Source organism: Homarus americanus, unplaced genomic scaffold, assembly GCF_018991925.1.
Source record: "Homarus americanus isolate GMGI-L3 unplaced genomic scaffold, GMGI_Hamer_2.0 scaffold26351, whole genome shotgun sequence".
NCBI classification, from domain to species: Eukaryota; Metazoa; Arthropoda; class Malacostraca; order Decapoda; family Nephropidae; genus Homarus; species Homarus americanus.
This window is the reverse complement of record NW_024724368.1, coordinates 495,044-509,141: the sequence shown is the minus strand read 5'-3', so window position 1 is coordinate 509,141 and position 14,098 is coordinate 495,044. Positions and strand designations below refer to the sequence as shown.

Genomic DNA, 14,098 nt, shown 5'->3' with positions numbered 1-14,098 from the left:
CAACTGTATATATATATTATATATATATATATATATACTGATAACTATATATATATATATATATAGAGAGAGAGAGAGAGAGAGGAATAACTTAAGCATTTCATTTGTTGTATATTTGCATATTTGCTTGTCTGCAATTGGCGATGGTGTATCATAGGGTGAGAAACAGTGGCTCCCTCCATCGCACTTTTAACGTGGACCCCATCTACCTACAACATGAGAATACTGGTGAGTGGCCGTGGATATAGTTATATATATATTTACCTTTTATACCTAATGGCCACCCATATAGAGGTGTATTTTTCTGGCTAAATTAACTTTTTTAATATCAATATCATGCTGAAGAAAGGAGGCCACTGACCTGTAAAGGATCCCTCCATTGCTCTTATAGTCTTGTCTATGGTTTTGAAACCCAGTACTGATATCGAATCCACAGCTTGACCTGGTAGACTATTCCATAGGTCTACCAGCCTCTATGTGAAGAAATATTTTTTTAATGTTCGATCTGCATGATCACTTTGTGAGCTTGAGGTCATGTCCCTTCGTGTTGGTGGCGCATGGTATCACAAAAATATGTCCCAAGTTCACATTTTCCATCCCTTTCAAGATTCTGAATGTCTCTATGAGATCTGCCCTAATATGCCTGAAAGATTGTTGTTCCTGCGTCCCTCAGTCTATTTGGATAACCGAAATAGCGTAGTCCCGGAATCATCCTAATCGTTCTCTGTTGCAACCTTTTCGAGGGATGTTAGGTATTCAGTAATCTACTCGTAGACTCGGAGGTACAGTTGGTGACTTTTCCAACTGTTACAGTCAGCGTTGTCAGTCCACTCTCCGTGAGGTGTGAACCCAGGGAGTATCGACTCATGAATCAGAATCATTCACCTAATATAGGGTTGATAGGAATGACCCAATAAATAATGAATACATTTAATTAGATTGAACATTAGCATCAAATTTTAATCTTGTATAATAATATGCGAATGTGTGTTTTTTAATGTCTGTAACACACCTGGACAGCTCCTTGTGAAATATATTAACAGACTACACAATAAGATCGGATTAGGGGAGAGTGGGCCGGACATGAAAATCGTTGGTGTTAAGTCTACAAATATAAAATAATTACGCAAATGGGATTTGTGCATTTGGCCTATTTATACCCTACAAAACACCTCTATATGGAGGATTGGATAACTTCATTGGCAACTGTGAGAGCCCAATGCCACATTGCCGTTAATTTGTTAATGTTTTAATTTTGGGTCACCCAATTAGAAAAAAAAACGTGACTATAAACACTTCAGGGATCCCACAGGGTGTTGTCATCAAGTTTCATAAAACCGGTAAAGCTGTTGTTTTCTAACCTTACGGGCGTCGGAACATAAAGTAAACGCTGGTAATTCGAAGGGCTGAATGGCATATTGTCAATATTATTTTTTTTTGGGGGAGGGGAGACACATCACCTTAAAAAGCAAAATGTGATTCTTTTTTTCGTGATCAATCACCTCTGTTGCCCCTAGGTGCAAAAATTTAAAAGTAATGTAGCTGCCTGTATTATATCTGGAATCTTGATGAGTCCCTCAGTCGCAATCAGCCATATATATACTGTATATACTCCATCTTAACGTTACTTACATCATCCTAGTATATCATATGTGATTCTCAGTGGTGCGTGGTTCTGGGGGATGGCAGCCAGGGTGAGGGGATGGGATCGGGAGTGAAGTGGAAGTTCATGAAGTTCCTGCTAGTAAATATAAATTTGCCATAAAACATACACAGAAATTTGGCAAACACATTTATTATACTCTAACATTAATGTGTATTCACCACCTATTGGTTCCACCATGAACAGGTATAGCAGATCCACACAACCTGAAGTATATTATCAGTAGGACGTTGATAGCATGGAGTGTCATAGTGTATATGCTAGTTATAATTCCTAATCTAGTATCATTACAAAGTCATCCGGATGTAAGATAAGTAGTGTTGGAAACATTTGGATTTGGCAACTCTTTACTCGACAAGACGTGAGGTGCACATGGCAGCCTGGAACGAGGAGAATATTTAAAACAACTTGAGACAATTTTACTCATTGCATGGTCCGGCAACATTGATGATTCACATGCTCGTTTACATAATGATGTCATATATTAATTGGTTGTAGTATGGGCAATTATCACCTTAGCAGCATTTAGGGCTAACATTTGTCAGGGTCAATCATAGGGGTTTATTTCTGTCATTTTTAACGATATCAGTTGTGACCAGAATATTCTTTCAAAATACTTCATAAGCGTTAATATCACCTCATGATAATCAATCATATCGTTAATAATGACAGAACCTTATAGGCATATAATAGGCATATAATTGGCATATAATTATGTTAACCAACCCCTATATATTATGCAAATGCATTACAGGAGGATCTAAATAAACTGCAGGGGTGGTCTGAAAAATGGCAAATGAAATTCAACACCAGCAAGTGCAGCGTACTTAATATTGGAAGAACAAATACTTATAATGTATACAGCCTTAACAACATCAACCTAGAGAAGTCGACTTGTGAAAGAGACCTAGGGGTACTTGTAAACCCGGACCTACGGCCTAGAAAACAGTGCGTTAATGTTCGAAATAAGGCAAACAGAGTATTGGGTTTTATATCTAGAAGTGTAAGTAACAAGAGTGCAGAGGTCTTATTGCAACTATATCTTGCGCTAGTCAGGCTGCACCGCGATTATGCGGTTCAGTTCTGGTGCCCCTATTATGGAATGGATATAAATTCACTAGAGTCGGTGCAGCGAAGAATGACAGAAATGATTCCGGGACTTAGAAACCTTCCATATCAGGATAGGTTAAAGAAAGACGAAGAGTGCGGGGAGATATGATAGAAGTATTTAAATGGGTGAAAGGAATCAATAAAGGGGATATAGATAAAGTTCTTATAATATCCGAGCAGGATAAGACTCGGAGCAATGGATTCAAGTTGGATAAGTTTAGGTTTAGGAGGGAGATAGGAAGAAACTGGTTCACAAATAGGGTGGTGGACGAGTGGAACAAGCTTAGCAACTTTGTAGTAAGTGCGGGAACTCTGGAAAGTTTCAAAAGGAGGCTAGATAGATTCATGAATGATAGAGAGTGGTAGTAACTCTCGACAGGAGCTGCCATGCACAGGCCAACCGGTCTATTACAGACTCCTTATTTTCTTATGTTCTTATGTTCAATGGCACCCAACTAACATGGTATAACTAGACAACATAAAGGAACATAATTAGCCACCTGGCAGGACAACCATAAACATGATATATTCGAACAATACAAAATATAATACAATTTAACCTAACATATACGAGTAACATACGATACCCAGAAAATAGAGATAACAAGGACCAAATATAACATACACTGGGAACAATACTCTAAACACCAAATACAGACAACTCATTACCCCTCTACCAGGACATACAGGTATAATGAAAATATTCCTGTAAAGGATAATTCCTAATTTAGTCTTGCCTATCCCTATAATATGGTACAAGCACAGACAACACCTCATTGCATTAATCAGCGATCTACCAGGGTGAACCCTACTGTTAATGACGGCAGTGGTCCTGTACTGGAGATTGTGAACACTCCGCCTCCTCCTTAACCGGCCACTCACACAAATAGAGACCTACTGTACTGTACAAGTGCACTATACCTTCACTCCATGCCAGTCTCTCACATGAGACTTCCACCAACAGGCTTCTCGATCTGGCACAGTCACCCACAAAAGTCTTATCGTCTCTTCTGCCGCTCCACGAACCCCGAGATTCACGCCCGTATTATTAAATAACATCTTCCCTTGAAGAGGGTCGTCGTGCTTCAACCCGATTTTTAAACTAAATGAGCCCTGAGGGACACCGCAGTACAGTACTTAACGGGGTGGTGTGGCGGTAAAATTAACTAATTCCAATATTATAAATTAATTTGATTGGAATTAGTTAATTTTACCGCCACACCACCCCGTTAAGTACTGTAGTGCGGTGTCCCTCAGGACTCGTTTAGTTTAAAACTCGGGTTGAAACACGACAACCCTCTTTAAGGGAAGATGTTGTTTAATAATACGGGCGTCAGACTCGTGAATCCGAAGCATTTATGGACAGAACAATGCTTCAGTGTCTACTGCTTCGAGTTCACGAGTCTGAATCTCGGCGTTCGTGGAGCGGCAGAAGAGGTGGCAGGAATTTTGTGGGTGACTGTACAATCCACGCTTTAACAAATACTCAACCGGGGAGGGTTTGGATAATGTTAAATTACACTATACTCTCTCTCCTCCAGTGAAGTCCACACCACGACCTCCTGTCACCCTCTGCCGACCAGCCTGTCGGAAGCCACAACCCTGACTAACAGCATAGATCTTAACTAATCACGAGGGTTCCCTATATTACGTCATGAGTAACTGTCCACCGCTAGTTTTCATTCTGTTCATGACAGATACTCCACTGAGAACCTTTTTCCATTCAAAATGTATTCCTTTTATGACCACTCCTTGTTGTCGGTCTTCTAGCCAGTTGTTAATCCACCTCAAAATCTTGCCTGTGATGCCATTTGCCCGGATATTTTTTTTTTACGGGGATTAGTCCACCCGAGCACAGGTCATCGACTCGCATTGGGGCCTAGGGGACGAAAAAATAGGAATAAAAATAAATTAAAAATAGAAAAGGAATAGTTTATATTACTCTACACCACGAAGATGCCGGAAAACCTGCTTTTTATAGTGAGACATTGTATGAGTGTGGAAACAGAAGAAGGCAGAGCATTCCACAGTTTGGCTCTGTGAGGAAAGAAGGACGTACACTATAATAGGTTAATTCTAGTGTGACCGACATCCACAGAAGATGGTGGGCACCACGGGCAAGACGTGTGTTATGAGCCCATGGCCTTGCCGGTGGTACACAGGATGACAAATCCACCGAACATTGCCTGTTAAAGTACCTGAAAAAGAGAGAGAGTGAAGCAACATTGCGGCGAAGAGAAAGGGAAGAAAGATTGTCAATTAAAGGAGAAGAGTTAATAAGACGAAATACCTTTGATTCTACCCTATCTAACAGTTGGACAGAAGAAGAGCCACCCCAGATATGAGAGCAGTACTCCGAATAGGACGAATGAATCCTTTATATACTTGAAGCAACTGCTCAGGAGTGAAGTAGCTACGGCATCTGTACAGCATTCCCAGCTAGCTTAGAGGCTAGCCGTGCATGGGGGATTTGTCAAACACCTTGGAAAAATCCACATCCTTATATGTGATGTTAGGCTGATTGGCTTGAAGTTTTCTCCTGCACTTTTCCTCCCTTTCTTTTATACTGGGGTGACTTTGGCAGATTTCCAGTCTCTATGCTCTTTTCCTTGATCCAAATATTTCCTGAATAGGAGTCTAAGTGGGATGCAAATCTCGTTTGCCACCTTCTTATATCACTTTGGTTTGTGCTCCGTCCATTCCAGGGATTTTGTATTCTTTCAACTTGGCTACTTTATTTTTGATGATATCATCTGCAATTGCAGATGTATACCTAAAAGGTATACATTCGCTTAGGTACTGGTATGTATTCATTGTTGCTTGTGTGAACAGCTACTGATGCAAAGTCTTTATTTGCAGTATCAGCTGTTTGTCTGTCATCCTCCAGAGCTCCATTGTTTTCGTCCTTTAGAGGGCCGACAGTATCCTTTTTTTTTTTTTACTCCTCTCATACGCATAAAAGGACTTGGGATCTTTCTTAATATTTTGGGCTAATTTCAACTCGAAGTAGTATTTGGCTGATATGACTTCCTGGTTGTAAATGGGTGGAGATGCTTAATTTAAGTGATATTGATGTCGCTGTATCATTTCAAACACGCTGAACACTTATTTTACAAATTTTAACACGCAGATATCTTCATATTAAAAAAAAAGTCGGTTATTATTCCTGTAGTTTTCGAAAATTTGACATTAGTGAAATCGACTTTAATTTCTACAGTTCATTATGAATGTCTTGTTTGCTGTTTTAGAACAGCTGAATGACACATGTGACCACACAGTGCCATGCAAGTGAGACTAGAGCAGAAGCATTTATTGTACATCTATGGCTGCAGTTTTTCAAGTTGGAACACTTGGTCAGTTATTAGCTAGTCATTGCGATCGCTGGAAGGTCTGTCCAGTATATTTGCCGCATGTTTCCTTTCTGTGTCCATACCTAATCAGTAGAAATTAGATGATTTTTGACTGGTAGGCTGCACGTTTCACACGTTCTTTGAGGACTGACTGGTTGGGTGGGATTGCGTCGAATGACCTCTGCTTGTAGGCAAAGAGGTCGAGCCTTGCATTAGTGACAGTGGTATCTGCACTAGACCTGTTATACATGACCACCACAAATCTCTCCAGTATCTGAAGGTAATCATTACCGATTGTTGTTGGACACTGACTGAGTTTCGTGAAGGTCTTAGAGACTTCATCACACACGTTCCATGTCTGCCATGCAAGACTTCTTCCCTTTACCATAGAAGGCTGACACATTGTCACACCCAATGAATGCCTGAAAGAATGGCCCTATTATAGCAACTATTTCATGTACTTGGACATATCGAGTATTGGCTCCAAGGCCAAAGGCGATTCACATTATTTTCCTCGAGACCAAGCTCCTTCATGGATGTCAACACAGATAGGGCTATGATAACAACATGGGTGTCAGTGGTTTTTGTGGCATGTCTGTCATGTTGTACAAATAGGCATTTACTGTATAACAATGCACTGTAGGGGTTCTAAGAGGTCAATAAAATATATAGTCCTCATAATGAAAGACTGGTTGACTTAACCTAAAATACAGGAACAACGTACAAGTGACTGTCTGGTATTAAGCAAACTTGTTTGAATGTGAATCAGGCGGAGCTGGCGTCCATGTTGGGATTCCTGTACATCAACTTCGTTTTTTTTTCTGTTATTATATCGTTTTTAGGGTTATTTATCCATTTTAAGAATTTTTGGTTAATATTATAAAAGTTTTCATATAAAGTGGGGTTTGTACATAACTGGATTGGATATCACGGAGTTTTTTTGGTGTTATGCCATTGCTGAGGCAGGTTGCAGATGGTAGGTTGGCTGGTGATGTCGACACTGAGAGAAATGTTTTAGTACTGTATGCACAAGGAATGGGGATTTTTTTGTCAAACATAAAAAGTAACGCATAGATGCATACCCCTTAGTATGCATGCAAAGTTTCAGGTCTGTAGTTTTCATGGTCTTGGAGCTTTGACGCTGACACACACACACACACACACACACACACACTCTTTTAGTATTACAGTTAAAAACGTTTTTTCTATCACAAATTTACTCAGTGATAGCCATAGAAACATTTAAAACTTAGTGACCATGTGATAAAGTCATGTAGGTGAGCATACAATATGGGAAACTGGCGCCTGAGATCAGTTTGTTCCGGGGCACTATAGGGACTCTTCTCACACATATACTCCAATCTTCAATGGCAGCCTAAAGCATGCAAATTTACAGGGCATTGTGGCATATGATGGCCAGCGTTCGACTCGGGAATTTCGTCATTTTTAACATCTAGTTCTAGTATTTACTTCCAAACCTCTAGAGTTTTACCACAATGAGTGAATGCTAATAGTACTCCCCCACGATTCGTGTGACTTTAACACGCAAGCAACAGTTATTTGGAAAAGGATAAGAAATTGTCTTATGCTGAGCCAGGCCCATAATTTTGTGTGTTATGGTGAGACTAATGTATTTTTTTTTTACCATTTTATTTAGTGGTGTATATCTAATATACTATAGGACTAGCCGTGTGTGTATCTGCTCTGGGCAGCCGAAACGGCACACTCGTTTTTCATTAAACTTGGTGGGGAAAATCGCAAAAAATTGGTAGAGTGGAACAAACCTGGTCCCATGTCGATGGTTTCTTTAGGAATGCATTAATTAACGATTTTATTTACGCTGGCAACAGATGTCGCTGTACGCTGTCAGCTGGTCGGACGATTGCAGTTATCTTATGGCTCCGTCCTCCTCCCCCCACTTTTTCTCTTAGCCTACTTTTTTTTTAATGTTGTTTGGATTAGTAAAGGAAGGAAGATGAGTAAATAGAAGAAAGAAGGGGAAACAGACAATAGTTAGAGATAACAGGTGAGGGGGGAGCTGAGTTTCATCATGCGTCTGGATACGCAGTTTAACTTTACCAGAGCATTTTCGGACCTTACGAGGTTACAGTGTGTACTTATTCCTCTCCTTATGGCGAATATTTCTTTAACTAATTATTCTAACCTTTATTCTATTCCTTCCCATAGTATATTAGATACTGCAAGTATCACGACCACGACCATGATTATAACAACCACGACCATGATCATAACCACGACCATGATTATAACAACCATGACTATGATTATAACAAACATGACCATGATTATAACAACCACGACTATGATTATAACAAACATGACCATGATTATAACAACCACGACTATGATTATAACAAACATGACCATGATTATAACAACCACGACTATGATTATAACAAACACGACTATGATTATAACAACCACGACCATGATTATAACAAACATGACCATGATTATAACAACCACGACCATGATCATAACCACGACCATGATTATAACAACCACGACTATGATTATAACAAACACGACCGAGATTATAACAACCACGACTATGATCATAACAACCACGACCATGATTATAACTACAACCATGATTGTAACAACTACGACCATGATTATAACAACCACGACCATGATTATAACAACCACGACCATGATTATAACTACGACCATGATTATAACAACCACAACCATGATTATAACAACCACGACCATGATTATAACAACCACGACCATGATTATAACAACTACGACTATGATTATAACAACCACGACCATGATTATAACAACCACGACCATGATTATAACAACCTCGGTAAACTGTACCACTGGACTCGCCACCGGGCACGAAGGGCCCACGATCACTTATATTTCAGTATAAATCTGAAAAATAAAGACGTTTTTCAACTTTTATTCACCCTTCAAAATCTTTGCTCCTGTTCCTAAATTAAATTGAAAGTTTAAGTTGTCCACTGGCCATCTCGGGGAGACTAGACTCTTAGAGAGTTACAGAGAAGCCTGCCTCTTAGTATTAGTTTAGCAATAATTTATCCACGTTACAAAGTTTCCATTTGGTTTGTTGATAGATAAGTATTGATGGCGTTTTCCTACAAGTAACTCAAGACTCTTTAATTTACTTAACTTATCTCCATTGTCTTAGATTTGTCTTTTCTCCTGTTAATATTTGTCTTTGCCTTTTGTAGGTCTTGCTATTGATTACATGGTAAGTAAATTTTCTTGTATATTTTTGTTGTTGTTATGCAGCGATATACAGCAATAAGCAAATATTTCATTGTAAATTTTTTAGGTGTTTAGTGAATACTACCCTAGTGATCGTTCTCTATAATAAGCTTTATGTTTATGAATCCTTTCGAACAATGTCTTCAATCACCTATAATTTCCTAGTGGCTGAATAATTCTTAAGCTCTGGATATTTTCCCAATATCTATATTGTTTACACAGTTATTGCATAATCTCTATAATAATACCCATGGCACCATAACATTTCCCTGACTTGCTCTCATCAGCTCTACATTATCCATAATTCCCGTCATTCTCTAAATGTGCGAAACCTAACATTGTGTGAGTCATGGTGACACATCGATCTTACACCCACACTCATCTATCAATATATCATTATTAATTGTAAAATTAGAAGATCAACAATCAAGTAATACACCCAAACTAAGGCCTCTTACTTTGTGTCAACCCCAGAATAATCTACACAACACGCACCAGAATTTTTCTTCCAGAGATTAACGTAAATGTGGAGAAAAAAAAATCTTGCTCTCATGATGTTTTTCTGCTTATCTGCTTGACTTGTGCCAAATTGTGTGCAGAGTGTGCGAGTTGCTTGTATGATGAGTGCACAGTGTGTTTAATTAGCTGTCTTTAGATGTATATTAACCCAGGTAAAGTTGTGTACCCAATGAGAAATTTCTCAGCAAAAATTTTTTTTACATAATAATACTCCTTGCTCGCTTACACGAAAACACCTTGGATAGAACTTTAGATAAATCTACTGCAATCTAGTGGAATGAATTATAACCAATAGGGAGCTAGCATCTGCATCTCGTCATAAGTGTGGGTGGGGTTTCTGTTGCCGATTACTGTAATTATTGGGAAGTCTCGATAACTTATATATTCTAACCTAGACTGCTCTTTAATCGCAGCAATACATTATTACATCACTCCATATCCCAGTCCAGTTCAATTTCGCCCAGAAGAGACAACCGTTCAGGACCTCAGCTGGTGGCGAAATCTTCAACTCTGCAAGTCCGAGTTGTATTCCAATAAGTTATTTGACCTGTAGGCAGCGATCACACATTTAGGTTGTGTCCAACGCATCTCATCGCCTTTTACATCTGTGTTCACTAGTGTACCTCAACGCCTTATACACCTGTGATCGCCAGTGCACCTCAACTCTGTATACACCTGTGATCGCCAGTGCACCTCAACTCTGTATACACCTGTGATCGCCAGTGCACCTCAACTCTGTATACACCTGTGATCGCCAGTGCACCTCAACTCTGTATACACCTGTGATCGCCAGTGCACCTCAACTCTGTATACACCTGTGATCGCCAGTGCACCTCAACTCTGTATACACCTGTGATCGCCAGTGCACCTCAACGCTGTATACACCTGAGTGTCTACAAAATTGTAACGTTAATGTCTTCAACTCCATTGTCAATCACTATGACCCACACAGAGATAGTCAGCGCAAACAGCACAGGTAATTTCCTACCACTAAACCGTGGTGACCGGAAGCACTAGTAATTCACAACGACCAGTGCTAATATACGGTGAATTGAAACTACTGTAGTGTTCTCAACAGTGACAGTAAGAGCGAATGAAAAAAATATCGTGAAAAAGTTGAGAATAAATAAAAATATCAAACAAAATTGAGGCAGTGCCACCGTAAGTATGTTTAGATTATGACTAATTTGGGCTGTGTAAATTTGTAGAGCATGTGCATAGTTAAATTAATGCTTTTTCTCATTTTAGGAATAGTGTGATTATTTTATGTGTGTGTGAGACAAGTGTTGGAGCTGTGACTTAACCTTATGAGGTTTTACAATTCTTTTACATTTGGCTTTAGTAAGTAAGCAATAATAATCACCATAATATTATCAAAGTGTGGCTAGTGCTATACATCCTCTTAATTTTATAATTTGTTTAAAATTAATGAGTTTTCAGAATATTGCCTTTAATGTTGCTCTCCAACTTATCATATTATTACATACTTTACCCATTAAGCCCTACACTGTTGTATATTATAGGAGTTATCTAGACATACATTGCTGTATAAGAGTCATCAACAGTAACTCTCCACCATCCTGCTCCTACAGCACTGGCAGATTGGCCTCAGTAAGCGGTTTCGGGCACTTAAGCTGTGGTTCGTGATCCGCAGCTATGGTGTCATCGGGTTACAGAAGCACATCCGCGAGGTAAGAGGCCGAGCAGTACGTGGCGTCATTCTTGTGGTGGGTTGGGAGTGTGATTGGCACGGAAGTGTGAACGTAGCTGTTTAATAACACAGTATCATCATTTCAGTAAGCAAATACTAGTTATTTGTGTAAGAGCCAGTGTAAAAATATATTTCTCTTCAGCAGTGATTAAGAGGTTAAAATTAGCTGGACTTAATTCTATGTGGTCTAGGAAAGTTATATTAAGTGGATTCAATACCTAGCAGCAGCCTAAAACAGCAGTATATTTTTTTCTGCTATTGAATAAATAAAGGATGATGTCACACGTAGTTTAGTTTATCCAAGCTCAGTTTATTGGGGGTCTACTGAAACCTCTCCTTCCCCATTTCATCTCCAAACGTCGCACAAAGTGTGTGCCCCGTTTGTTTGTTTTCTTCTTTCTTGCTTGCTTTTACGGGTTATATATTAGTCAATTCTTGAGGTAGGAAGCAAGAATTTGGACACAATATTGATCACTTGTGGTCAGATTTTTTTTTATAAACTTGTAAACATTTATTCATATTTTGTTCGTGGCATGACACGAGAAGAATTGTACATTGAACTTGTTTTTGTGAATGTGACTTGAAAGGTTCTATCAGTGCATTTTCTAAATTTAAGCTGCCTACCATAATTCTATTTTCCACCAGCATAGATTAAAAAAAAAATATCCGGTGGTGAGCAAGTAAGTGCCTCATCCAGCCATATATAGAGCTGTCGCTGCTTCTAAAACAGCACTACCTCATTATTGTTATTTTACTGGACTCACAGGTGTCTATAATAACAATGGGTGCGTCTAATAACTTTATGAGGCTCTTATATGCTCATAATGCTGTTGGTTGGCCTGGATGCACGTGAGAAGGGTGTTATCCAGTGTGACCCTCACTACCAAACACCACAGGTTTCCCGGACGCCGGTTTCCTCCTGTACTAACACTGGATAGATCAACCGCCCGAATGGTTAGTAAACTGATAAGTGGTGAAATGATTAAAAAAAAAAGGTGATCATATTGATGTCAAGTGACCAAGCGATGCAACATAATTCCAATGAATCACAGGTTTTCATTATGAGATTAGGTGCTTAAAAGGATCCTAGTGATTAAGAGGTATTTATGATTACCTCAAGTAAAGAAATGAGCCTTCCCTATGATTATTATTATTATTATTATTATTATTATTATTATTATTATTATTATTATTATTATTATTTATTTGTAATTGTATTTGTATTTGTATTTTTATTATTACATCTTTCTCAAATTACCACATTAACAAGATGTGGATAAAAATAATGCTCAGTTTAATAATTATCAGTAAGATCCAGTACAGATTAAGACTTTTAGTTATTTACCTCATACGATTATTTTAGGTGTTCCCAGTCACTCAGTCATAATTGTGAATCAAGTTTTCCTGATGAGAGGAGACAAAAGGGCCAGGGTAAATCTACCTGATTCACATATATTTACATAAAACAATATAGACACAATAACACAATCTACTAGTTGGAAGTACAGCCAATGCACAATTGACTCCCACCTAACATCCTAGGAAAGGACAAACAAACCTCGGCCACGTGCTGTGGCAAAAAGCACAGAGGCAGGAACCAGAGGTCTGGCCTTGACCATGCTAAAATGTGAGACCGCCACAGTGCCAGGTCGGAAGGGGGGAGCCTGGCCTGCCACAACACATATACAAAAGAGTTTTCTTGAGAACATTTGTTATTTGAATTTCTTTTAAGTAGTTCTTGAGACTAAATTTTTATGTGAGGAGGGAAGAAATATCTATCTAAATACAGTTGATTTTAAATACAATCTAAAAAAAAGTGTTTAATCAAATCTTATTCCAAAAAATTCATCCCACATCGTAAATATCCCATGTCATTGTCATGAGGGCCCCATCTTAATCTAAAATTTAGTATTATGAAATAATTAGGCAGTTGATTGATTGGATTACAGTTACAGACAATGTCGTTCATATAAGCGTGCTAGAGAGGAACAATTAAGTAATGTTAGGATCATTAAAACCCTAGACATGCGCACCACAATCAATGGGCACCTGGTAACTTCACGCAACTGCCAATAAGAAACAAGGAGAGGAGAAATGGATAATTTGGGAACAGTCAGAGTAATAGCTCAAATAGACCTCAAACCTGGAACAAACTGGCAACAAGCTGAAATTTTCAGGAAAAACTCATAAAAGTGTGATAAAAAAATATATATCAAAATTTCCTGAACTTCTTCCTTGTGCTAACTCGGGTATTCAAGATAGTGTCCATGATGGCTGTCATTCTATATTTGCAACTAGACATGATAGAAATATGAACAAAGTTTCTAAACATAGGTTTTCAGACACGAGAAATCCAATAAAACCATTGATAACAGGAAAAGAGCAAAAACAGATTGGTTGCCATTTTATGTTATCTTAAATTTGCTACCAGATATGATATTTGATAAAATATCAAGGGCAAACTTATGGTTTTGGGTTGATACT

General features: G+C 38.6%; 1 protein-coding gene across 1 annotated transcript in view; it reads left to right on the top strand.

Annotated features, from left to right (window-relative positions):
- The window catches only part of LOC121864112 (histidine decarboxylase-like), a 185,393-nt gene that overhangs the window by 148,225 nt on the left and 23,070 nt on the right, over positions 1–14,098 (top strand). The window contains exons 11-13 of the mRNA XM_042363026.1: positions 158–228; positions 9,348–9,367; positions 11,496–11,594. Of these exons, the coding sequence (XP_042218960.1) occupies positions 158–228; positions 9,348–9,367; positions 11,496–11,594 (190 nt within the window). The remainder of the gene's footprint in view (positions 1–157; positions 229–9,347; positions 9,368–11,495; positions 11,595–14,098) is intronic.